Source organism: Somniosus microcephalus, chromosome 12 (genome assembly GCF_052327205.1).
Source record: "Somniosus microcephalus isolate GS21.2 chromosome 12, FLI_Smic_1.0, whole genome shotgun sequence".
Lineage (NCBI taxonomy): Eukaryota > Metazoa > Chordata > Chondrichthyes > Squaliformes > Somniosidae > Somniosus > Somniosus microcephalus.
The window spans coordinates 21,386,974-21,414,925 of NC_140998.1; the positions used below are offsets into that span (position 1 = coordinate 21,386,974).

The 27,952-nt window shown below is 48.7% G+C and overlaps 1 protein-coding gene across 2 annotated transcripts in view; it reads right to left on the minus strand.

Moving 5' to 3' along the window:
• nrxn3a (neurexin 3a) overlaps window positions 1–27,952 on the minus strand; it is a 2,455,668-nt gene that overhangs the window by 560,076 nt on the left and 1,867,640 nt on the right. For both annotated transcript variants that reach the window (XM_086002654.1, XM_086002656.1), the window contains one exon: window positions 17,629–17,810. In XM_086002654.1, the coding sequence (XP_085858780.1) occupies window positions 17,629–17,810 (182 nt within the window). The remainder of the gene's footprint in view (window positions 1–17,628; window positions 17,811–27,952) is intronic.

A 27,952-nucleotide genomic window follows, 5' to 3' on the forward strand; every position in this document is an offset into this window, starting at 1 on the left:
CTGAGTGTAAATAAGCTTTCTGCAAAAGCCCTGAAACAACGTGATGACGTCATCACGTTGGTCACGTGATGCCCCGAACAGCGGGAAACGTGATGACGTCATGACGTCAGAGAGTGGGAGGTTCTAAGCCCAGACCTCGTGTAACAAGCTGCTGAAAAGACCTGTTTGCTGTTGCTCCTGCATGTTTTTGTTTTGTTCACTTGTTTGATTAAATTCAGTTGAATTATTGAACTGACTCGACTTCAGTGCTTCAGTTAGGGATAGATCGATTCCTACAATATTATTAATACATGATATACTGGGTATAAAAATCTAAAGCCGTGGAGACACAGGCTGCAAACAGAAATACAGGCTTCTGAGATAAAGATCAGTTGTTCAACAAAGTTGTAAAAACCAAACAAGCTTTGAAATGGGAATTAGTTAAATATACTAAAACAATTACCCTATTGAAATGGCAGTTTGCGCTTCCGAAAGGTCTAGAGTTTGGAAGGAACACAATGAAAATGCCCAGTTTAAGGTGTTACCAGTTAGCACATTGAACAGAAACACAAACATTAAAAGAGGCATGTGCCTTTGAAAAGATTACATCAAGTAAAAGAAACACTTGCTGGTCAAATAGTTTTTATGTTAAACTTGGAAGACAGGAAACACAATTAAATATGCAACCAATTGAGATAGCTAGAAATGCATGAACCACCCTAGTTGAAGTGCCTTTAATATATACATAGTAAATATGATACCAACAAGAACACTTTGAAGATATGACTTCAATAGATGCACCAAGCAATTACATTGTGTTTGTATTGAACTTGGAACACCACGGAGTCACAAGGTCTGCTAAAAACCAGCAAAGCCAATATTCAAAATTGAATGAAAGGATTTTGTAAGAATGGCATCAAACAGAAACCATAGCTGTCATATTGTTTTTATGATGGTTTTTGAAACACCTAAAGGTAGAGACATAATTATGCATGCAATAGTTGAATTGACAGCAAGATAGAAAGCATTCAACAGAGGTCTCAATAAAAATAATTAGCTGACATCAGCAGAGAACTTCAAAGAATAAACCACTGCAAAAAGGGTATAAAAATAAGAGCTTTTCAAACAGAAAGTCAGAACTCGCTGAACTGGCCAAGCGTTTCTCAACTTCACAGGCATGCTCTGTAAGTTTATAACTATGAGTCTCGGGTAATCAAAGTAATTGATTTTGGTGGATAATCTGGATTTAGAAATAAGTAAGAAATGTAGAAATGTAACGAAGTAAAGATTTGAAAATAAGGATCTCTGAGAAATAAGAAATGTAAGCTATCTGTATTTTGAATTGTTAATGTTGCAACTGATTCAACAGCTGTTAAATGAATGTCGGCTCTTAAATAAAACTATATATTTTTAGAAATTGTCTCAAAGAGTAATTCTGTATAAACTCGCGAACCCAATTTCTGTACACTCTTTTGTAAGGAGTTGCAGAATTCTGGGGGGTATTCCAGACCCTCATGATATCCGGAAGGTTACAGTCTAGTTAAACTTATTAAAAATGCTATCTGGAGGATGGTAACATCTTCAGTCGTTCCTTTCCTTTAGGGAGAGATAGCCTGAACCTTTAGACCCATTTAAGCATCTTATGCAATTCGGCTATCTCTAACTTAAGTTGAAGGTGAACATCTGGGGAATACGCCTGATCTGGGGTAGCCCGAAAGGGCTAGGACTTGTAATTATCCCTTCATATATTCTCTGAAGTTTAGAAGAATGAGAGGTGATCGCATTGAAACGTATAAAGTTCTTGGAGGGATTGACAGGGTAGATGCAGGGAGGATGTTTCCCCTGGCTGCAGAGTCTAGAACCAGGGGTCACAGTCTCAGAATAAGGGGTCGGCCATTTAGGACTGAGATGAGGAGAAATTTCTTCACTCAGAGGGTGGTGAATCTTTGGAATTCTCTACCCCAGAGGACTGTGGAGGCTCAGTCGTTGAGTATATTCAAGACAGAGATCGATAGATTTTTGGATATTAAGGGAATCAAGGGAGATAGGGCGGGAAAGTGGAGATGAGGCCATGACCTTATTGAATGGCGGAGCAGGCTCGAAGGGCCAAATGGCCTACTCCTGCTCCTATTTCTTATGTTCTTATGCACTATCGGAGCACAAGCTGGCTTTAGGATTATGGTATAACTGAGAGAAGCACTTTACTGGGACAAGACAGGCGCCTCACCATGTGACCTTGAAAACTGTACTGCACAAGAAATTTGTCGGAATTGGAGAACAGAAAAAAACTCGGGCAAAAAACCCCCCAAAGAGCACTGTTACTGACAGAGTTCACTGCGCAACAGGTAAGAAGGTAGAAAGATGTCAAACCTTCTAACATTGTGTATGAATGCTATACATCTCAGGAGGGTTATACATCAGATTTAATGAGTTGTTAGAGATACTACAATGTAACATTAGCCTCCCCATAGTGTACTGAATTGAACAAAAAGCTTATTTTACTATTTTCCTTCCACGCATGGTGAGCAACTAAAAGCTTTTAGGATCCATGAGGCAGGATCAGTAATTGAATATATACAGAAACGGGTTTGGCAGGTATTTATAGGCCAACATTCAATTAATTTCATTCCTTCCGACTGCCCACCAGGAATATGGTGAGGCTCTCTCACCGATTGGTGAAAGGGAGGCTTGCAAAGGGAGCTCCTTACCGAAAAGAAAAGAACTCGTGTTTGTGCTGCACCTTGTGACATCTTTGAAATGGTTCCCGGTTGTTTTGGAAAGACTGTTACATAATCAGTGCAAAAACACTTGGAGAAAGGGACATAGGAAGGTAGGTGTCGGCTATTCGGCCCCTCCAGCCTGTTCTGCCATTCAATGAGATCGCGGCTGATCTGTGTCCTAACTCCATCCACCCACCTTGGCTCCTCAATTCCCTCGGCTGGCAAAAATCTATTGATCTCAGATTTAAAATGATTAATTGAGCTAGCGTCTGCTGCTTTTAATGGGAGTGAGTTCCATACTTCTACCACCCTTTGTGTGAAGAAGTGTTTCCTAACTTCTCTCCTGAATGAACTGGCTCTGATTTTAAGGTTATGTCCCCTTGTCCGAGACTCCCTCCACCAGTGGAAAAAGCTTCTCTCTATGCACCCTATCAATTCCTTTCAAAATCCTAAAAACCTCAATCAAATCACCCTTTAACCTTCTATACTCCAGGGAATATAAGGGGGGAAAAATTGAGTCGCGCCGCCTTTCGGGCGCTAACTTCGCACTTTAGCACCCCGAAGAAATTAGCGCCCCCGCGGCCGAAATTCATAGGTAGCGCCCCAAGAGGGAAGCGGGGTGCTACTGGAAGCGCCCCGCTTCCCTCTTGGGACGCTGCGAGGGAATATCGCGAGGCTGCGACACGTCGCGCCGCGGTACTGCAGGCCTTCCTCCCCTTCTTAAAGGGGAGGAGCCTTGCGCAGCGCGACCCAGTGCCCAGCTGGGCCACCAGGGATCGGAGCACCGGCAAAAGAGCCCGGCACTCAAGAGAAGTGCCGGGCTCATGGAGTGCAGCCGGCACTCCGCGGGGGGAGTTGCTGAGGAGACCGGGGACGGCAACGGGGGCAGGTGCTGGCAGGCGGCCAGCTACAAAAATGGCCGCCCGGCACCTCGCCTTTAATTAGCACCGCCCTGGCCGCAGGTAGGCCCCCGTGACCCCATCGGACATAGCGTCTGGCGTTAAGTCAGGGGGCAATACCGAAGATCACGAGCGGGGGGCACTGCGCACAGCGATGACATCATTGGCGGCTGTGCAGTGTCGCGGGGCGCTAACGGTTACTGCCACCACAAACCTCCCGCTGAAAGGGCGCTAACGGAAGGCGCAAAGCAACCAAATTTTTCCCTCTTATTAATCTTGTTAGAGCACAACAAAAATACAGAACTAGTCCATTGCCAGGCTTGTATTAGTGTGCGCAACAGTCAGGCTGATGAGATGAGGCAAACCTTCCAACTTCCCTGCTCAGAATTCATGCTATCTTTTATCTAATGTTTCAGAATCAACTCCACCGCTGTATGGATTTTAATCAAGATTTTGTTAACATCTTTCTTCCCCAGACACACACACATGCACAAAAAGAAAAGCCGGTGATAGAAACTGTGCTGATATGATCTGTAACGCGATGGCATCCCCTCTCTCCCGCCTTCCCCCGACAGACAAGGTTCAGCTCATTGATAAGAGGTTTAAGTTGCGTTATCGCCAAGAACAGACTCGGCAGCCTGTCCTGCTGGGTGGTGGCTTGCAATAGTAGGTTTGCAAAGGTCGGGGGGGTGTGGGGAGGCGGTCTGTTCTTTCCTTTTTATGCACCAGCATTTTGTCCCCTTCCCAGCCCCAACACCCCCACCCCCCTCACCAGTTTTTCCTTACTCCAAAGCAGGCACTGGGTGCAAACCCCAGCACCAATACATCCAAAGCCATCTCTCACGGCCAGAGATGTGTTGCCAACCCTCCCGGGTTGCCCTGGAGTCTCCAGGAATTGAAGAACCCAACTCCGGGAGAAAAAAACCATAGGGGCATTAAACAATGTTTGTTTTCTTCATTTTCCTTCCAACACTTTTGCTCCTTAGTTATAAAAATATCAGAGGTGGGACAAAAAAAATTGCAGTTGAGCTGGGTGGCGGTGCGGGCTGAGGTAACGGGCCAACATTTGCGATCGGAGGCTTCCCGCGGGCGGACGCCTCCGACCTGTAAAAAATCTACGAATGTACCTGGTGGGCCGGGAGGTAAGGAGGCTTACGATCCTGGGCCTCTCCAGGTCCGCACGGGCAGAGCCCCACATACCCCAGGGGTGCAGGCGGTTCATAGGTGCCCCCTGAGATCACATGGGCCGGCCCAACCAATAAAGGAAGGGAATCCCCATTCATAATTATGGGAGTTCCGTACGTACAGAATCCCCATAATTATGAGTGGGGATCACTTAAAAAATACACCAACACAATAAAATAAATCAATAAAAAATTACATATTTAAACTTAATTAAAATGCCATTTAATTAAATAGTTTAAAGAAAAATGTAATTTTTGGAAAAAAAATGTTTATGCTTTATACGGAGCTAAAAAATAAACTTACTTTATTGAAAAGCATTTTCAATTTATAAATGAGTGACAACATTTGATTTTTCTATTTTTTTGAACTCTTATGCTGGTAATAGCCGGCCTTACTTCGAGTAAAGCAACAAGGATGTCTTGCTGCAGTTGTACAGGGCCTTGGTGAGACCACACCTTGAGTATTGTGTGCAGTTTTGGTCGCCTTATCTGAGGAAGGATGTTCTTGCCATGGAGGGAGTGCAGCGAAGATTCACCAGACTGACACCTGGGATGGCAGGAATGACGTATGAGGAGAGATTGGGTCGATTGGGCTTATACTCGCTGGAGTTTAGAAGAATGAGAGGGGATCTCATTGAAACTTATAAAATTCTAACAGGACTAGACAGACTAGATGCAGGAAGGATGTTCCCGATGGCGGGGGAGTCCAGAACCAGGGGTCACAGTCTAAGGATAAGGGGTAAGCCGTTTAGGACAGAGATGAGGAGGAATTTCTTCACCCAGAGAGTGGTGAACCTGTGGAATTCTCTACCACAGAAGGCAGTTGAGGCCAATTCATTAAATATATTCAAGAAGGAGTTGGATATATTTCTTAAGGCTAAGGGGATCAAGGGATATGGGGAGAAAGCAGGGACAGGGTGCTGAGTTTGGATGATCAGCCATGATCTCATTAAATGGCGGAGCAGGCTCGAGGGGCCGAATGGCCTACTCCTGCCCCTATCTTCTATGTTTCTATGTTACTCCTGCTTTTTACCAGGCGTAAGAATTTCACAGGCATTCAGTCGGCGGAAGTTGTACAAATAGCGCAACTCTCCCGCCCGCGGAGGCCCTTCTCCCCGGGGGGGGGGATGCAGAGGATCTGTCAAGAGAATCGCAAGTGTGCCGGGTTTTAGCGCATGCGCTTCGCGCGCCTAAACCCAGAACTTTTGCGCGGCCCCCCACGGGCCCTCGCGCACCTCGTACGCACCCATCCGGGTCGCAAAATCCGACCCAATGTGATGACACCTCCAGGAATACGACCAACCAGAGTTGGCAACCCTAAACACAGAGCTACAATTTTTCTCCACGGTGCAGGTGGCACAACTGAGAGAGATGTACCTGGTCACAGAAGTATTGCTTTGCCTCCCACTTGAGCTCCTGTTTTGTCTGGGCTATGGATCCATAGGTGCCAGCAACCCACTCCCGCCGCCCCCCCCAATCCCCGTGCCTCATGTGACCATTCTCGTGTCAGCCATGCCTCTGAGTCAGTAGGTTTCCATTGGTTAGTCAACCTAGATTGGCATGCTGGCAAGCGCTTGTTAGAAAGAGAGAACATGCATTTCTATAGCACCTTTCATGACCTCAGGACATCCCAAAGTGCTTTACAGCCAATGAAGTACTTTTTGAAGTGCACTCACTGTTGTAGTGTAGGAAACGCGGCAGCCAATTTGCGCACAGCAAGCTCCCACGAACAGCAATGTGATAATGACCAGATAATGTTTTTTTTTGTGATGTTGATTGAGGGATAAATATTGGCCAGGACACCGGGGATGACCCCCCTGCTCTTCTTTGAAATAGTGGCCATGGGATCTTTTACGTCCACCTGAGAGAGCAGACGGGGCCTCGGTTTAATGTCTCAGCCAAAAGACGGCACCTCCAACAGTGCAGCACTCCCTCAGCCGGGATTTTTGTGCTCCAGTCTCTGTAGTGGGACTATGAACCCACAACCTCCTGACTCCGAGGCGAGAGTGCTACCAACTGATCCATGGCTGACAACACTAGGTTGAATATACGAGGAGGCGGCATACTTTAGACAGGTACAGAGGATGCAAATAATGCTTTAAACGCACTAAACCTGCATTTGTCCTGGAAACTAGCCTTTGTTGCTCCCTTGAAGCATGAGCATTCATTGTGTAGCTGGAGATAAATCATACTGTGGACAGTAAATCTTTATAGGTGTTGTCAGTGCTGCCTTGATTGGGAGATGAATGCATTCCACAGTGTTCTGCTGAGCAACACAGACCGAGAAGGCCCCAAGGTTGCTCCCCGGCCCGTACTGGGTCCGCTGATCTCAGGCAGGGCAGCAATAAGGTTGCTGCGATTGGAGGGCAACTACCCTGGGCGAGGGAGGGAGTAATAATCAGCATCAGATCACTCTCCCTTACTGCTGGAGGAAGTGAGCAATGTTGACTCGGTTCAGCTCGGCTGTGATGCCCTTATAGTCAAATAGCTTGCCATCATTCAGGAAGGAAAGAATGAATTTGCATTTATATAGCACCTTTCACGACCTCAGAATGCCCCAAAGCCAATTAATTAATTTTTAGAAGTGTAGTCCCTGTTGCACTGTCAGAAACACGTCATAGAGTCATACAGCACAGAAAGAGGCCCTTCGGCCCATCGTGAAACAGCCAATTTACCCACAGGAGGTCCACACAAACAGCAATCAGATAACCCATTTGTGTTGGTTGAGGGATAAAGAGTGGCCGTGGGATCTTTTACACCCACATGAGAGGGCAGGAAGGTTTAACGTCTCATCCAAAAGACGGCACCTCCGACAGTGCAGCGATCCCACAGCACTGCGCTGGGAGCGTTAGCCTGGATCAAGTGCTCAAGTATCATGGTGTGGGGAGCTCGAACCCACGACCTACTGACTCAGAGGCGAGGGCGCCACCCACTGAGCCACGGCTGGCACTAGAACGGTCACATGAGGCACGGGGATGAGGGGGGAGTGGGTTGCTGGCACCTGTGGATCCATAGCCCAGTGTGCACCAGCAGCTTCAGGAGACCGTGCGAGGAAACATAGTAACATAGAAACATAGAAGATAGGAGCAGGAGTAGGCCATTCGGCCCTTCGAGCCTGCTCCGCCATTCAATGAGATCATGGCTGATCATCCAAATTCAGTACCCTGTCCCTGCCTTCTCCCCATATCCCTTGATCCCTTTAGCCTCAAGAAATATATCCAACTCTTTCTTGAATATATTTAATGAACTGGCCACCACCGCCCACTGTGGCAGAGAATTCCACAGGTTCACCACTCTCTGGGTGAAGAAATTCCTCCTCATTTCAGTCCTAAATGGCTTACCCCTTATCCTTAGACTATGACCCCTGGTTCTGAACTCCCCGGCCATCAGAAACATCCTTCCTGCATCTAGTCTGTCCAGGCCTGACAGAATTTTATAGGTTTCGATGAGATCCCCTCTCAATCTTCTAAACTCCAGTGAGTATAAGCCCAATCGACACAATCTCTCCTCATACGTCATTCCTGCCATCCCAGGTATCAGCCTGGGAAGAGAGGGAATATGTATCGTCACAATTGGGAATCTGGACGCGTTGGGTTTTTTTTGCAGGCAGGAAACTGGTCGGGTTGCAACAGGAGCAAACATTGGTGGTCAGCCTCACGCAGTGTGTTTTTTGCATTCTATAAATGTCAGCAATCCTAAAGCTGCGGGGATCCCTCTATCTTAAAAGGGGGCAATATACCTTATTTGGAAGCAAGAGAAAGGAAATAGCGAAGCCAATAAGCCAACAGGTCATTGGCATCCTGCTGTTTACTGTCTGAATCTATAATGGAGTCCTCATGTTTCCACAATCTAGCGTGGCGTTGTGTGTGCACTGATAACATCAAATTCAATAATGTAACATTGAATCTTGTACGTACAGGAGAAACACAACCAAAGAAACAAATAATCACCATAAAAATAGGGGGAAATACCACCCAGGCTGCTGGAAGAGGCAGATCGTGAGCTCCCAGCAGTGCTGCATATGCACTGGTTAAACCCTCTTTTTGAGGTACATTTTTTTGTACCAATCTATCTTGTACAGAATTCTGGGCAGGAATCGCTGCTGCTGTTGGTGGAATGTGTTAAGCACCAAGCCAGATGTCCCTTTCAACAACAACAACAACAATTTGCATTTATTTAGCCCCGTCAACATAATAGAATGTCCCAAGGCGCGTCACGGGAGCGTAATCAGACAATGTTTGACACCGAGCCACCTAAGGAGATGCTAGGGCAGGTGAGGTAGGTTTTAAGGAGCGACTCAAAGGAGGAGAGAAAGGCGGAGAGGTTTAGGGAGGGGATTCCAGTGCTTAGGGCCTCGGCAGCTGAAGGCACGGCCGCCAATGGTGGAGCGATGGAAATCGGGGAATGCACAAGAGGCCAGAATTGGAGGAGCGCAGAGATCTCGGAGGGTTGTCGGGCCGGAGGAGGTTACAGAGATAGGGAGGGCAAGGCCATGGGGGTGGGGGGGGGGGCGGGATTTGAACACGATGATGAGAATTTTTAAATCGAGGCGTTGATGGACCTGAAGCCAATGGGGGGAGAGAGGAGAGGGGATCGAAGAGGGGGGAGAGAGGAGAGGGAATTGAAGAGGGGAGAGAGGAGAGGGAATCGAAGAGGGGAGAGAGGAGAGGGAATCGAAGAGGGGAGAGAGGAGTGGGAATCGAAGAGGGGGAGAGAGGAGAGGGAATCGAAGAGAGGAGAGAGGAGAGGGAATCGAAGAGGGGAGAGAGGAGTGGGAATCGAAGAGGGGAGAGAGGAGAGGGAATCGAAGAGGGGAGAGAGGAGTGGGAATCGAAGAGGGGAGAGAGGAGAGGGATCGAAGAGGGGAGAGAGGAGAGGGATCGAAGAGGGGAGAGAGGAGAGGGATCGAAGAGGGGAGAGAGGAGAGGGATCGAAGAGGGGAGAGAGGAGAGGGAATCGAAGAGGGGGAGAGAGGAGAGGGAATCGTAGAGGGGAGAGAGGAGTGGGAATCGAAGAGGGGGAGAGAGGAGTGGGAATCGAAGAGGGGAGAGAGGAGAGGGAATCGAAGAGGGGAGAGAGGAGAGGGATCGAAGAGGGGAGAGAGGAGTGGGAATCGAAGAGGGGAGAGAGGAGTGGGAATCGTAGAGGGGAGAGAGGAGTGGGAATCGAAGAGGGGGAGAGAGGAGTGGGAATCGAAGAGGGGAGAGAGGAGAGGGAATCGAAGAGGGGAGAGAGGAGAGGGATCGAAGAGGGGAGAGAGGAGAGGGAATCGAAGAGGGGAGAGAGGAGAGGGATCGAAGAGGGGAGAGAGGAGTGGGAATCGAAGAGGGGAGAGAGGAGAGGGAATCGAAGAGGGGAGAGAGGAGTGGGAATCGAAGAGGGGAGAGAGGAGAGGGAATCGAAGAGGGGAGAGAGGAGTGGGAATCGAAGAGGGGGAGAGAGGAGTGGGAATCGAAGAGGGGAGAGAGGAGAGGGAATCGAAGAGGGGAGAGAGGAGAGGGATCGAAGAGGGGAGAGAGGAGAGGGATCGAAGAGGGGAGAGAGGAGTGGGAATCGTAGAGGGGAGAGAGGAGAGGGATCGAAGAGGGGAGAGAGGAGAGGGATCGAAGAGGGGAGAGAGGAGAGGGATCGAAGAGGGGAGAGAGGAGAGGGATCGAAGAGGGGAGAGAGGAGTGGCGATCGAATGGGGAGAGGAGAGGGAATCGAAGAGGGGTGAGAGGAGAGGGATCGAAGAGGGGAGAGAGGAGAGGGATCGAAGAGGGGAGAGAGGAGAGGGATCGAAGAGGGGAGAGAGGAGAGGGAATCGAAGAGGGGAGAGAGGAGAGGGAATCGAAGAGGGGAGAGAGGAGAGGGATCGAAGAGGGGAGAGAGGAGAGGGATCGAAGAGGGGAGAGAGGAGAGGGAATCGAAGAGGGGAGAGAGGAGAGGGATCGAAGAGGGGAGAGAGGAGAGGGATCGAAGAGGGGAGAGAGGAGAGGGATCGAAGAGGGGAGAGAGGAGAGGGATCGAAGAGGGGAGAGAGGAGAGGGATCGAAGAGGGGAGAGAGGAGAGGGATCGAAGAGGGGAGAGAGGAGAGGGATCGAAGAGGGGAGAGAGGAGAGGGATCGAAGAGGGGAGAGAGGAGTGGCGATCGAATGGGGAGAGGAGAGAGCTCGGGGGCGGGGGAGAGGTGGTCAGAAACTCGGGGGGGTGGGTGGGGGTAAAGAGCACAGAGAGCTCAGTGGGGATGGGGGAAGAACGTGATCCAGGTCGAAAGGGGGGGGGATGTGAGCGAGAACGTGACCCAGGTGGGAAGACGGATCACGTTCACCCCACTCTGTTAGACGTGGATCACGGTCTTCAAACCCCACCTCCACCCCGACCCCCTTTTACACCCACACCACGTTCTCCCTCTCCTCTCCCTAGATCTGGTTGATTTCTCAGAAAGCCCGGCGTGGGTGCGGCAAGTGACATCATTGGGCTGGACGAAATCCGGAAGTCATAACACTGCCACTATTTACTTCGTACCCAATAAACCTGTTAACAATCCGTGGCCCACTCGCAATGCCCCATCTAATGGTGGGGGCGGGGGGGAAGGTCAGGGACATGTTGGGGGTGGAGAAGGTCAGGCACAAGGTAGACACAAAAGGCATCAAGGGGTATGGGGAGAGAGCGGGAATATGGTATTGAGATAGAGGATCAGCCACGATCATATTGAATGGCGGAGCAGGCTCGAAGGGCTGAATGGCCTACTCCTGCTCCTATTTTTCTATGTTCTAGGAACTTGTTGGGGGAGAAGGTCAGGAACATGGGGGGGGGTGGGGGGGAGAAGGTCAGGAACTCAGGGGTTGGGGTGAACAAGGTCAGGAACTTGGGCAGAGGGAGAAAGTCAGGAACTCGACAGGGGGAAAGGTCAGGAACTTGTTGGGGGAGTCAGGAACTCGGGGGGGGTGGAGAGGAGAAGATCAGGAACCCAGGGGGGAAGGGAGAAGGTCAGGAACCTAGCGGGGGGGGGGGGGGGAGAAGGTCAGGAACTTGTTGGGGGAGGGAAAAGGTCAGGAACTTGTTGTGGTGGGCGGGGTGGGGGGGCGGGGGGAGGGACAGGAACTTGTTTGGCGGGGAAGAAGATCCTAACCCGCGAGGGTGAGCCCTTCCTGTTCTCTGAAAGCAGTACTGTGAGCTCTGTCTGAAGCTTGGCAGTCAGAATGAATGGATCAAATTACACATTGAGAAGTACTTGATTACTCAGGCAGGCAGGATCTAATTACACATTCCAGACAAACTGCTGGGTGTGTCTTGTCTTCCAAGAGGACCAATCAGAAATCTGGTCTTGTCATCCAAGGGGACCAATCAGAAATCTGGTCTTGTCATCCAAGGGGGCCAATCAGAAATCTGGTCTTGTCATCCAAGGGGGCCAATCAGAACTTTGGTGTTGCAAATATACACTGCCCGGAAAAATGCCAAGGTCCATCTAGTTCACCTTCCACCATCCTGGTAGTCCCATCATACAATGGTAATCGGAATTGTTGACCAATCATGCCAATCAATCTCTATCAATGAGTCTACAACAGACCCAGACATGAGGTGAGGAACCCCCACTGGTGGAGAGCTTTGCAAAGCATAGGTGCAATGTCACCTGTACCTCCCAAGCATTGCTACACTCACCACACATCATGTCTCAAATTCCTCACATACTGTGGCCTAGAAATTCAGTCGCGTTTGCGCCCACTTATTGGCTATAGAGTGGTTTGCGCCGGAAGTTTTTTAGCGCCCGAAATTCAGTTGGTCCCTAACATCGGCGTTAGCCGGTAGCGCTGCGCCGGCACCGATGACGTCATCGGTGTGCGCAGCGCCCCGGTTCCAATGCGATTCCGTGCCGACCGCCAAATTCAGTTGCGGCCGCCTCGCCCGCGCCGGCCGCAAACAGCATTTGAAAAACGGTGCCTTGCAGCTCCGAGAGGCCGGCGCATAAAGGTGGAGGGGCGGCCGGCCGCTTTCCCGGCGGCCGCCTGGCCGCACCTCCCTCCCCGGACTCTTGCACCACCCCCCCGCGGCATTGGTGTCTGACTCCCGCGAGCCCGGCACTTCTCCGTGGTGCCGGGCTCATTTGCCGGGGGAATCCAGCGGCGATCTCACGGCTGCAGGCAGCTCCTCCTTAAGAGAAGGAGGAGGCCTGCAGTACCCCAGCCTGCCGCACCGCATCGGGTGCCGCAGCGGCAGCTGGACGCCTGAAACTGACTTTCATCGCCCCAAGCGAGGCGGCCAAACCCTGCAATAGCGCCCGCCTCTGTCTTGGGCCGCCGCAACTGAATTTCAGGCGGGCGCTGCGGGAATCCGGGCGAGCGCTAAATTTCGGGCGCTGAAGACCTGGCGCGGCGATATCGAATTTTTAGCCCTGTATCCCAAAATGTTATTTTGTGAAAGAAATCTATCTAATTTGCATTTGAATGAATCAACAATATCTGCTTCCACCATCTCCCTCGGGAACCTGTTCCATAGATTGACCACCCCCTCACTGAAATAATTGAACTATATGGGCCAGGAAGATCCCAGATTTAACTCGATTTTAAAATTCTCGTCCTTGTTTTCAAATCCCTCCATGGCCTCACCCCGCTCCCTATTTCTGCAACCTCCTCCAGCACTACAACCCTCTGAGATCTCTGCGCTCCTCCAATTTTGACCTCTTGCGCATCCCTGATTTGAATCACTCCACCATTGGCGGCCGTGCCTTCAGCTGCCTAGGGTCTAAGCTCTGGAATTCCCTCCCTAAACCTCTCTTTCCTCCTTTAAGACGCTCCTTAAAACCTACTTCTTTGACCAAGCTTTTGGCCATCTGCTCTAATGGCCCAGTAATTCCGGGCACAACGCGTGAGTAAGGACGGGGTACTCATGCGTGTGCCCGGAGGAATTGCCGGTTTTCAGCATGCAGTGACAGGAAATGCAAGCAGGCCCGGGCTTCAGATGTCGGCGCGCAGGGTGAGTGCACATCGGGGGCTTGCACGCGCGGCAAGCCCCCGATCCTAATTTCAGGGCCATTATCTCCTTATGTGGCTCGGTGTCAAATTTGGTCTGATAACGTTCCTGTGAAGCGCCTTGGGACGGAAAGGCGCTGTATAAATGCAAGTTGATGTTGTTAACTGAATTTAGCCCGTTGGGTTGGTGGGGGATGGGTGGGGGATGGGGGGCGGGGCGAGAGTGGCCAAGAATGCTGCAAATAACCTAGGTGTACCTGGGTTAAGGAAAGGCAAAAGGAAAATCAGCCAGGGTTCCTGCTTCTGAACGTTATCCAGTGACCCCTGCTCAAAGTGTGCATTGCTTGAGGGCGCGAGGCGTTGGGGTTTGTTGCTGGCCAGGGTGGGATAGCTTACCAACAGTAGGGCCAAATGGCGGCGGCCCTCAGCACCTTCAGGAGACGAGGGGTTTCAGTGTCAGAAAGGTTAACGTGAGTGAAACACTAACAGATTTGAGCGAGACTATGAAGTGGATCCTCCCAACAACAACAACGTGCATTTATATAGTGCCTTTAACGTAGTGAAACATCCCAAGGCGCTTCACAGGAGCGTTATCAATCAAAAATTTGACACCGAGCCACATAAGGAGATATTTGGGCAGGGGTAGGTTTTAAAGAGCATCTTAAAGGAGGAGAGAGAGGCAGACAGGTTTAGGCAGGGAATTCCAGAGCTTTGGGGCCTAGGCAGCTGAAGGCGTGGCCGCCAATGGTGGAGTGATGAAAATCGGGGATGCTCACGAGGCCTGGAACTGGAGGAGTGCCGAGATCTCGGAGGGTTGCAGGACTGGAGGAGGCTACAGAGTACAGAGATTGGGGGGGCGGCGGGGGGGCGGCGAGGCCACGGAGGGATTTGAAAACAAGGATGAGAATTTTTAAATCCAAGCGTTGCTTCACCGGGCGCCGATGTAGGTCAGCGAGCACAGGGGGGTGATGGGTGAACAGGACTTGGTGCGAGTTAGGACACGGGCAGCCGAGTTTTGGATGACCTCAAGTTTACGGAGGGTGGCCAGGGGTGCGTTGGAATAGTCAAGTCTGGAGGTAAAATGAATAAGATGGAGCCCAGCCCCTCCCTTTGTGACCCTATTCAGTCAGCGAAATGGTTTTTGTAAAGACTCAAGATCTAATTTTGTTTTTTTTCATTCATGCAATCTCATGTAGCCCCATTACTGTTTTTCCCCCCTTTACAAATTTAAGGGACCACTAACATAATTGCAAAGCCGCTCATTTCAAAGTCCTGATTTTGTGAGCAGGGGCCGAGAGCTATAGAGACATTCTCCTTTTCATTTTTCATCAAAAGGGTGCCATCTCCCTGAGCAGAGCATGCCGGAACGCTTTGATTCCGGCAAAAGCCATTAATATTGCAATAGCGTCGGTCCCTCACTGATATCACTCTCTCAAGCACGCATGCTGTCTATAATAAAATGGCAGAGATTACTATTTGCATAGAAACGCAAGCGGCAACAGACTAACAGGAGCTGCAGTGCGGCGAGCTAATGACAGGCAACAGACATGGGCCTGATGCTTAGTAAATTACAGCCTGCAAGCAGGTAATTGAAAGCAAAGGCAGGAGAAAGGTTGCTCGTAGATTGTTTGGGTCAGTGGTAGACTGACAATCAACAGCGCACTTAATAGCTTTGTAGCTTGTCATTTTCATTGTCAACTATAACCTGCAGCAAAGAATAAACCTTTTGTTTCCAGCTGCGCTATTCTCCTGCTCTTGCTGAGCAGAACTATTCAAAACTGGGGAGATCGGAGGCTTGAGATTTTCAGCGGTGAGCCGTCGAAGTGAGAAATGGCCTTTTTTTTTTTTACATAGAATGTACAGCGCAGCAATAAGCCACACACCATCCTGACTTGGGAATATATCGGCCGTTCCTTCCTCGTCCCTTCAAATCCTGGACATCCCTCCCTAACAGCACTGCGGGAGCACCTTCACCGCACCGACTGCAGCGGTTCAAGAAAGCGGCTCACCGCCACCTTCTCAAGGGGCAACTAGGGATGGGTAATAAATGCTGGGCCTCGCCAGCGACGCCCACATCCCCGGAATTAATTTTTTTTTTAAAGAAGGCCATTCGGCCCAATTGATCCATGCTGGTGTTTATGCTCCTCATGATCCTCTTCGTTGAGGCGAATAGCAGAGATGTATTTAAGGGGACGCTAGATAAACACATGAGGGAGAGAGGAATAGAAGGATATGCTGATAGGGTGAGATGAAGAGGGGTGGGAGGAGGCTCGTGTGGAGCATAAACTCCGGCGTGGACCAGTTGGGCCGAATGGTCTGTTTCTGTGCCGTACATTCTGTGGAAAAAGTCATTTCAAATCTAGGGGAGAGGGAAAAAGATGTTTGTTTTGACATCAACTTGCCCCTGCCTTTTGCAATAAGTCGAGGCCATAATGTCCATGTTTGCAAAACTTGCGGAGCCGGCCTTTAACAATCTAACGTTTGTTTCCTGCTCGCGTTTTTCCCCCCTCCCCCCGTAAACTCCTTTTCTTTTGCAAAGGTTGTAACGATCGGAATGTCATGGGGACACCGAGTCCCGACAGTCGCTGCCATTCCTCGCAATGGGCACACACAGCAAGCACACAGGGCTTGCCTCTTGCTATTTGAGGACCGACGCCCGCCCCCCCCCCCCACCGTACGAGACAAGCCATATACCATGGGGGTAGATTTTCAAACTGCCGCACGGGTATAAACTGTGCATTGCGGACTGGCCGCCCGTTATAGAAACAATGTCCGCACCCCCCCCCCCCGACCCAAGGTTTTTATTTCCATTGATTTCAATTCCAGTTTCATGCCAAGCGGCAGTTCAGAAATCCTTCCCCATATCTGAACACATCTTACATCAAAAGAATAAAACTCCAATCCTTCTTTTGCTACAAGGCAAATGTTCACATCCATTTTCTCAACCCCAGGCTTTTAAAATGAAAATCTAGATTTCTTTCCAGATAATCTCTGGTTAAAATCTACAAACTGGACTGGATTGAGTCCAGCAACCAGGGCACCGCAGGCCAAGATCCCACAAGAAATCCAGCCAATGTTTTAACCCGGTGTGATCCGCTTCCCGAGAACCGGAATATTTTCCAGGATAAGTCCCGAAGACGGAGAAACTGCTGGTTTCCAATCGGACCTGAGCGATAAACCTCCGGGACCGCTGGTTAAGAACAAGTGAAGATGGCGAATCCGTTACAATGGGGACTCTCTGATTTTCACCTGTGTATTGGGGAAATCGTGTTGCATGATCCCCTTCAGTTTTTTCCTAATTAACTGAGAACAGGCTGGCTTTCCAACATTATACAAAGTGGCTGCTCTTCCACTTGATTAACATCAATAGTGACTGAATAAGCCAAATCTGCCTTTATTACACGGGATTCGAGGTCTTTCTTTTTTTAACCAGTGTTTAGGGATCACAATACATGATTCCTTTCCCATTTTTCCCAGGAGAACTAAGAATCAGTGGCCTAGCAAATCACTTGGGGCAATAAATCACTTGCTCTGATGATGAGGAGGTCATGAGACCTGATATCTCCAGACACCAGTGGCCCAACACCTGAGGATAGGAAACTGGTGCAATTAGATTTGCTGTCATTAAACAAGATTTGTTCCATTCATCACCGAGACATGTAAGAAGCAGGCGGAGAACACAAGAGTTAATTTCTCTGCAGTTTTGGACGTGGTCTCGCTCTCTCTCTGAGAGAGAGAGGGAGACCTTTCCAGTGGTGAACAAAGTTTTTCTGCTGACCATCCTACAGCCCTTATTCAGATCTCAAACCAGGTGGCCTTCAGGCTCATATTTTTTTTTTGAGGCCTTCGATAGATGGCGACTGAACGTTAGCAAATGGTATCAAGGTTACTCACTATATGAAGCTGAAGGAAGTCTCCCAGACCAGGGGCGCTGTCCACTCGCACCAAGATTGCATCTTTTACTGATGTGCTGAATCCAACGGCTAAGCGGTCGGTTCTCGTACTGGGTCTGTCGTTGGCCGGCCAAGTGTAGGTTATGAGCCCGCCTCCTCGGCCGAAGATGTACGTCGTACCAGCTGAAAGGCAACGGGAGACAACCGTCAGCACCGTGCTTGGCACAGTAATCACCCGGCATTTTAGAGTTATGTAATTATCTGGCCTCACCGCCGCTCAATCCCTTCGCGGCAGAACTAAAAAAAACTCTTCTCGCCGGCAATTTCCTCGGCCTTTCTCCCGATGGGCCGCCACACCTCCCTCTGAAGATTGGCGGAAACATCTTTTATGCATCCGTCGGTGGTGGGGGTGCGGAGTCGGAGGGAGGGGGGGTGGGTGTTTCCGACGATCGTGCGCCAAAGTTACGCCGGCCGATCGGGAGAACCGCCTGAAGAAATTCCCGGTCGATAATACATAAAAATTACAGCACAGCAACAGGCCATTCGGCCCAACTGGTCCATGCTGGTGTTTATGCGCCACACGAGCCTCCTCCCACCCCTACTTCACCTCACCCTATCAGCTTATCCTTCCAAAATTTCATGGGCCAACTTTGAATTTTTTGACATCAAGGAGTGTTGAGTGTTTGTAGCTCCCCCAAGAGGGTTTCCAACTCTGGTTGGACATACCACTGGACGTTTCATCACATGACCTCTCACCTCCAACCACCCAGCTCCCACACTCCCGCCATCGGTCATGTCTATCCTCGCAGTGCGCCGCCTAACATGCAGGTACAGCAAGCAATTGGGAAAGCAAATGGTATGTTGGCCTTTATTACAAGAGGATTTGAGTATAAGAGTAAAGAAGTCTTATTGCAATTATATAGGGCCCTGGTGAGACCACACCTGGAGTATTGTGGACAGTTTTGGTCTCCTTACCTAAGGAGGGATATACTTGCCATAGAGGGAATGCAACGAAGGTTCACCAGACTGGTTCCTGGGTTGTGGGGGGATTGTCCTATGAGGATAGATTAAGTAGACTAAGCCTATATTCTCTAGAGTTTAGAAGAATGAGAAGTGATCTCATTGAAACATACAAAATTCTTACAGGGTAGATGCAGGGAGGATGTTTCCCCTGGCTGTGGGCAGTCTAGAACCAGGGGCCACAGTCTCAGAATAAGGGGTCGGTCATTTAGGACTGAGATGAGGAGAAATTTCTTCACTCAGAGGGTGGTGAATCTTCGGAATTCTCTACCCCAGAGGGCCGTGGAGGCTCAGTCGTTGAGTATATTCAAGACAGAGATCGACAGATTTTTGAATATTAAGGGAATCAAGGGATATGGGGATAGTGCAGGAAAGTGGAGTTGAGGTCGAAGATCAGCCATGATCTCCTTGAATGGCGGAGCAGGCTTGAGGGGCCGAGTGGCCGACTCCTGCTCCTATTTCTTATGTTCTCATGTTCCCACTCCAACTGGAAAGCAAACTGACTCTTCGTTGCTCGACTGAATGACCCTTGACTTGCCAGAGAAACAGCGTTTTTACATCTCGAATATTTTTTGTAACCAACAAACGAAAGTTTTCAAAGAAAATCGGGAAAAAAAACCCTACACAATTTGATAAAAAACCCCAGAATCTCCCGGGTTGCTCGCAGCGGTGTCCTGAGGAATGATCTTTAAATTCTGGAGGCTCCAGGGACAATCCGGGAGGGTTGGCAACAACTTTCCCCCTAAGCCGCGCAGCCGCGTGGCCATCCACCGCACAGCACGGTCCCGCGCAGCCCGGGACAGCGTTCTCAATGTTGGGTTTCGCGCAAACCTTAAAGGGGCCGTGCACCCGAAAAAAATTTCGGGGGAACATTGGTTGGCAACCCCACCCATACTGTGGCTTAGGTAAGCTAACTCAACACTGATTGGAGGTACCAAAGCTGGGACCCTCGAGGTCTGTCTCGCTCCATTTCACACTCTTTTGTGTATAGCCTGTGCATTCACAACTGGGGCATTGGGGCAACTGCTGCAGCACTTCATTCAAAGCCCTGTCTGTGACTGTTTCCAGTTTCTGTGACAGTGATAATATTTGTTTAAAAAAAAAGACAGACATTTCTAATGAAGGGGGATGCAGCTACAAAGAAAGAAGTTGCATTTCTATAGCGCCTTTCACGACCTCAGGACGTCCCAAAGCGCTTTACAGCCAATGAGGTGCTTTTTGAAGAGTAGTCACTGTTGTAATGTAGGAAACGCGGCAGCCAATTTACGCGCACAGCAAGCTCCCACAAACAGCAAAAAAACGACCAGCTAATCTGGGTTATTTTTTGCTGGTTGAGGGATAAATATTGGCCCAGGATCCCTGCTCTTCTTCAAATATTGCCATGGGATCCTTTACATCCAGCTGAGAGGGCAGACGGTGGGGCCTTGGTTTAGCGCGCTCATCTGACAGTGCAGCACTCCATCAGTACTGCACTGGGGTGTCAGCCTGGATTATGCACTCAAGCCTCTGTCGTGGGACTTGAACCTTCTGAAGAAAGCACAGGACCAGTCAATTTGACCCACAATTGTGGACACTATCCAACCCATTTAATCTCCTGAGAAAAACATTGGTCACACTTCTGTCTGCCCACTCACCCAGTAGAAAAATCAAGCAGGACTCAAGAATGCCTAGCCTACCGCCTCCCGTATTGTCCTTTTTAGATCGGTTTCCCAACCACCCCAGCCCCACCTTGAAATAACAGTTCCAGGTCAGTGCCAGAGGTATTTCTGTTGGCACCTTTATACTGATAGTGTCCCATTGGCGGCCCATGCATGGTCCTCCCACCATAACACAAAAGAGCCACACTCCGTACTTCCAATGGCACCGGGGACTCGAATTTTCAAATTCTCTTGGCTTCTAAGAGAGAGTATCAGAGGCATGACAAGCAAGCACCTGTTGTGCATTGGCCCACTGATAGGGACCAGCCCCACTAGAAAAGAGAGAGAGAGAGAGAGTTGCACTCAGAGGTTAAGGGCCTCCCCTGGATCCCTGATATCAATGAAGAGGAGTTTTTATCTGCACTTGCCCTAATCACCTTGATTCTGGATTCTGGTACTGCACCCGCTCATTTTTAACGGCTTTAATTGACTCAATATTAACCTCCTAAAAACTAGGTTCTCATTACAGGATGCACTTTAGTCATTTGGTTTGAATCCCTGCTATTACATTAATTTTATTCAATGGAATGTCTTTAAAATCAATCTCTATAGCTCTTCAGCATCATTTCCTTTGTGTGTCATTTTCTCATCTATAAAATTATTTCCAATTTTCAGGCTTAATTCATTCTTCGAAAGGAAAAATCCTATCAAGATTTTGAGCGCAGACTTAACAATACACGAGAAATGATATCACCTGGACCGTCCTTCGCCAATGAGCTACTGATGATGGTGTGCGAACTTGAGCTCAAAGGGCTGTGATTACATGAGGAAAAGGATTAAGTGCATTTTTATTCTAGGTTAGTGATGATTAATATGTATAACGATAAAACAAGATGGACTACACTGGATCATAGTGAGATCTATTATTGCCCATCTCTTGTTCTTGCCTTCCCTCTCTCATACTACTGGACTCAACAACAACAACAACTTGTATTTATATAGCGCCTTTAACGTAGTAAAACGTCCCAAGGCGCTACACAGGAGTATTATAAAACAAAAAATTTGACACCGAGCCACATAAGGATAAATTAGGGCAGGTGACCAAAAGCTTGGTCAAAGAGATAGGTTTTAAGGAGCGTCTTAAAGGAGGAAAGAGAGGTAGAGAGGCGGACAGGTTTAGGCAGGGAATTCCAGAGCTTAGGGCCTAGGCAACAGAAGGCACGGCCACCAAAGGTTGAGCGATTATAATCAGGGATGCTCAAGAGGGCAGAATTAGAGGAGCGCAGATACCTCGGGGTGGGCGTTGTGGGGCTGAAGGAGATTACAGAGTTAGGGAGGGGCGAGGCCATGGAAGGATTTGAAAACAAGGATGAGAATTTTGAAATCGAGGTGCTGCTTAACCGGGAGCCAATGTAGGTCAGCGAGCACAGGGGTGATGGGTGAACAGGACTTGGTGCGAGTCAGGACGCGGGCAGCCGAGTTTTGGATGACCTCAAGTTTACATAGGGTGGAATGTGGGAGGCCAGCCAGGAGTGCGTTGGAATAGTCAAGTCTAGAGGTAACAAAGGCATGGATGAGGGTTTCAGTAGCAGATGAGCTGAGGCAAGGGCGGAGACGGGCGATGTTACAGAGATGGAAGTAGGCCATAAGACTCAATGACTAAGCCTCCACAGCCCTCTGGGGTAGAGAATTTCAAAGATTCACCACCCTCCGAGTGAAGAAGTATCTGCTCATCTCAGTCCTAAATGGACGACCCCTTATCCTAAGACTATGACCCCTAGTTCTAGACTCTCCACCAGGGGAAACATCGTCCCTGCATCTACCCTGTCAAGACCGGTAAGAATTTTGTATGATTCAATGAGATCACCTCTCATTCTTCTAAACGCTAGGTAATACAGGCCTAGTCTATTCAGTCTCTCCTCATTGGACAATCCCCCCATCCCAGGAATCAGTCTAGTGAACCTTCGTTGCACCCCATTACCTAATGAAATATATCCTTCATTAGGTAAAGAGACCAAAACTGTAATATATATAGTTGTAGACTTCAGGATGACATAGAAAGGATGGTGAAATGGGCAGAAGGCATGCCAGATGGATTTCAATGTGGAGAAGTGTAAAGTGTTGCACTTTGGGAGGACTAATATGGAAAGACAGTACGCTATAAATGGTGCAATTTTGGGAAGTGTCGATGAGAAGCGAGACCTTGGTGTCCATATACACAAATCCTTAAAGGTGGCAGGGCACGTTGATAAGGTGGTTAAAAAAGCATATGGGTCACCTGGGTTTATAAATAGAGGAATAGAATATAAAAGCAAAGAGATCACGCTAGAGCTTTAGAAATCACTGTTTCAGCCTCAGCTGGCATATTGTGGACAATTCTGGCCACCACATTTCAGGAAAGATGTAAAGGCCTTAGAAAGGGGACAGAGGAGGTTTACCAGGATGTTACCAGGGATGAGCAACTTCAGTTATGAGGAGAGGTTGGAAAAGTTAGGACTGTTCTCCTTGGGACAGAGAAGGTTAAGAGGTGATCTAATAGAGGTTTTCAAGATGATGAGGGGTTTTGAGAGAGTAGAGAGAGAAAAACTATTCCCTCTGGTGAGTAGGTCAATAACCAGAGGTCATAGATTTAAAATCATTGGAAAAAGATCTAGAGGGGAGATGAGAAGAAATGTTTTCACTCAGAGTTGTCGGGATCTGGAACGCTCGACCTGAAAAGGAGGTGGAAGCTGATTCCATCAATAATTTTAAAAGGGAGTTGGACGGGTTCTGGAGGATGAGGAACTTACAGGTTACGGACAATAAGCGGGGGTGTGGGACTAAGCACGACTGCTCTTTCAAAGAGCCGGCACAGGCACGACGGGCCGAATGGCCTCCTTCTGTCCTGTGATTTTCTATGATTCTGTATAAAACAAGTTGAATTAGCCCCAGCCCATTGTCAGGCTTCTCTCTACAGCTTTGTATATAAGTCTCTCTGGAATGGTAAAAGCTAAACCATTCTCATCAGTGCACGTTGAGGCCTGTCATGGTGGGCTCCATTTCAACACTTCAGATTTAATATTGGCTTGTGTGGCAGCTGTGGCTCAGTGGGAGGCAGTCTCAACATCTGATGAGAAGGTTGTGGGTTCAAGTCCCACTCCAGGGACTTCAGCACAAAATCTAGACTGACACTTCAGTGCTTCACTGTCGGAGGTGCTGTCTTTCGGATGAGACGTTAAAGTGAGGCCCTGTCTGCCCTCTCAAGTGGACGCAAAAAGATCCCGTGGCACTATTTTGAAAAAGAGCAGAGGAGTTCTCCCTGGTGTCCTGGCCAATATTTATCCCTCACCCACCACCTAAATAAAACAGATTATCTGGTCATTATCACATTGCTGTTGGTGGGAGCTTGCTGTGCGCAAATTGGCTGCCGTGTTTCCTACATTAGAATAGTGACTGCACTTCAGAAAGTTCTTAATTGGCTGTAAAGAGCTCTGGCTTGTCCTAAGGTGGTGAAAGGTGCTATATAAATGCAAGTTTTTTTTTTCCTATTGTCCAACTGCCTCAAACTAAACCATCCATTAAGCACACATTCAACGCACTGATATAGATCGATCCATTAACTGTAAAGGCATCAGAGGAATGGAAGCCACCACTGCCCCTGCACTAATTTACACAAGATTAATAACTTAACTGTTTTATTGCATTCTTACAATGAGATAAAATTTCAAGCGAGAGCTTCACTTCGTACATAACCTCATTGAATCTATTGCAGGCGCAATGACACATAGGTGCATAGGGTTATTAGAAAATCAAACAGCTTAATTCAGCTTTGCATCCCGTTATGAACCTAACATTGACACTGCGTGCAGTTCTGGTCACCACATTCCAGGAAGGATGTGATTGCACTAGAGAGGGTGCAGAGGAGATTTACGAGGATGTTGCCTGGGCTAGGGAATTTTAGCTATGAGGAGAGATTGGAAAGGGTGGGGTTGTTTTCTTTGGAACGGAGGAGGCTGAGGGGAGACCTAATTGAGGTGCATAAAATTATGAGGGGCCTAGATAGAGTGGGCAGGAAGGACCTATTTCCCTTATCAGAGAGGTCAATAACCAGGGGGCATAGATTTAAAGTAATTGGTCGGAGGTTTAGAGGGGAGTTGAGGAGAATTTTTTTCACCCAGAGGGTGGTGGGGGTCTGGAACTCACTGCCTGAAAGGGTGGTAGAGGCAGAAACCCTCATTGCATTTAAAAAGTACTTGGATGTACACTTGAAGTACCGTAACCGACAGGGCTACGGACCAAGAGCTGGAAAGTGGGATTAGGGTGGATAGCTCTTTGTCGGCCGGCACGGACAAGATGGGCCGAATGGCCTCCTTCCGTGCTGCAAATTTCTATGTTCTATGATTCTGAAGCACCACACACTCCTGGCATATTCATGGCCAAAGCCCCATATGTCATTGCAAACGCATCCTCAATATGGCAATTCACATTGACTTAGAGCAGGCAGTCTGAAGGGCAGATGCTATCTTTCACAGGGGAAGCAAAAGGCAATAGAGCCAGCTGTCCCTGCTACAATCTGCGTTAATAGAAGACAACAGAAAATAAACACAGGGCTTTTAGCCTCCAGCAGAATGGTGGACTCTTGTATGCCTAAAAATTAATTAACTTAATCTTAGCTGGATCAGCAGTCGGGGTGATACAACAACAGTAACAGCCTGCATTTCTATAGCGCCCTTAACGTAGTAAAACATCCCAAGGTGCTTCACAGGAGTGTTATCAGACCAAGAATTGACACCGAGCCACCGAAGGCAGATATTAGGACAGGTTGGTCAGAGCGAGGTTGTAAGGAGCGTCTTGAAGGAGGAGAGGTAGAGAGGCAATTCCATAGCTTATGGCCGAGACGGCTGAAGTCTGAAGTCTGCCAATGGTGGGGTGAAGGGAGTGAGGGGTGGACAAGAGGCAAGGGCTGTAGGGGCTGGAGAAGATTAGAGAGATAGCGAGGGGGCGAGGCCATGGAGGGATTTTAGCATGGCGGATGAGAATTTTAAAATTGATGGAACTGGCCCCAGTGCCCCTGGCTGAAACTGGGGGAAATGTCAGTCAGGGTTCCTGCTGCGGATCACCATACAATGACGTTTTAACAGTGACATATTGACACTTAAATTGATATCACACTTGAATTCATGTAATTTTAACATCCCAAAGCACTTCACACCAATGAATTACTTTTGAAGTGCACTGACTGTTGTTGCGTAAGCCATTCTGTGTCCGCAATGCCCGCAAGTAGCCATGAGATGATTGGCCAATTAGTCTATTTTTGGTGCTGTTGGTTGCGGCAGGAATGTTGGCCAGGACACGGGGAGAATTTCCACGCTGTGGGTGGACATCAGGCGAGGGCAAGACTGGGCTCGGGTATAGTGCCCCCTGTGCTTGACTATTGTTGGGAACGGCCACACGGAACATCGAAAACATTCAGTCCCCCTCCAGCCTGTTCCGCCGTTCAATGAGATCATGCCTGACCTGTATCTTAACTCCATCTGCCCGCCTTGGTTCCATAACCCTCAATACCCTTGCCTAACAGAAACCTATCACGTTAAGGTCGCGCTGCTGCAGAAGTGTGGGTCACCGTCGTTACGAGCAGTGGAGGGCAAATCAGGGTCAGGAGTGCGGCAAATAAAGCATTGACCTTTCATTCACCCCGTGAGGCATCGCGTGAAGATGACGGTATGGAGGCCCACCAGTGAGCTAGGGTGGAGATGGTAAACAACGGCAATGGCACAATAACAAGGGAGAAAATAATGAAGGGCCATAGAGCTTGTGCTAGAAATTCCTTAATTGGTGATGCCTTTGTAGTACGGGAGGCAGCTGGTTATATCTGCCTTGTGCCTCCCCTGTGAAACAGAGCATCTGGCCTCCAAACTACCCATTGGAGGTAGATGTGAATTTGTTCGTCATGGACCTATTCCTACACCCTGCGGCCTTTTCTCTCTCACTCGCTCTCTCTCTCTCTTCAGCCAGGCAGGCTGAAGAGACTTGCTGGGAGCACGAGTTGAGGCATTCTGCGGCTGAATTAGTTCCACAGAACCACACAGTGCATTCCTACCGGACACAAATTATTTCTAGGGGACAACTCAACTGTATCTGGAGTGAAGGCATTTTCATGTCTGTTTATTTAATCTCCTTTCACCCAATGAGACCTGCAGTACAATTTTCCCATTAATTTTCTTTTATCCCCTATCCCCTGTGCCTGCTCCGGCCTACACTATAGATAGATAGAGATATATTCTAAATATGCGCACTTTCTTTCAACTTTGTCCAGTAACTTGACATTTGCAAAACATCAACTTAAAACTATATATTTTTTCTTCCCTTTCATGGATTCAAACAGGCTTTCATGAGATTGACGCATGAATTTTCTTTTGACGTCTCTGTTTCTTCTCAACCTGGAGGTCCACGGTCATTGGCCGCTGCCCAGGACCTTACTCGAGTAGTCTTTCCTAATGCCCGAGCCTGGGCAATGAGTGTTGGCAGTTGAATAACCTGGTGAACTTTGATATTTCCGTTCTCTACTCCAAGGGCAATGAGGCCATTCGTGGCACTCCAACTGTTCCCCAAACTCGGCAAAGACGAAGGATTTCACCGCTGACCTTTCTGATCTATATGGCTCATTTCCACACTGGCAACACTCAGTGCCTCCTGAATCAAACTTTATTTCATTTATATTAAACTGAATCAGTTATGGTATCAGATAATTATGTAATTAGGACTGTATTGGCACACTCCCGAGCATAAGGCACTCAGACAGCTTATGGAGTGACCAGCGCCACTCTACCAAGAGAATATCTAAGGCAGGCCCAAAACTTATAACAACTTCTCTGATAAAGACAATGGCCCTGAATTTGCGGTCGGAGGCGTCTCGCGGGGAAATGCCTCCGATCCGCAAATAAAATGCCCGCGTACCTGGTGGTCCGGGCAGTACGGAGACTCGTGGTCCTGGGCCTCACCGGGTACCCGTGGGTAGAGGCCCTCATGCCCCAGGGGCGCAGGCGGTTCGCAAGCACTCCATGGATCACGTGGGCCGGCCCAACGAATGACAGAAGGGAATCCTCATTCATGCTTATGGGGATTCAGTATGTATAGAAACCCCATAAGTATGAATGGGAATACCCCCAAAAAATACATCTACACTTCAATTAAATAAATAAATAAATCACATATTTAAAATGAATTAAAATGGCATTTAATTAAATATTTAAAACAAAAATTTAACTTTTTGAAAAATAAATTTATATGTTTTAAAGGGGCTAACAATAAACTATAAACAATAAACAATAAACAATAAACTACTGTGGTTGACACTGCCCTCGACCGTGTCAGTTCTATCTCCCGCACTTCTGCCCTCACCCCTGCCCTCCCTCCCGGAACCACGATAGGGTTCCCCTTGTCCTCACCTTTCACCACACCAGCCTCCACATTCAACGGATCATCCTCCGGCATTTCCGCTACCTCCAAAGTGATCCCACCACCAAACGTATCTTCCCCTCCCCTCCCCTCCCCTTTCAGCATTCCGCAGGGACCGCTCCCTCCGAGACACCCTAGTCCACTCCTCTATCACCCCAAACAGCCCTTCCTCTTCGCCTGGCACCTTCCCGTGCAAGCGGAGGAGATGTAACACCTGCCCCTATACCTCCC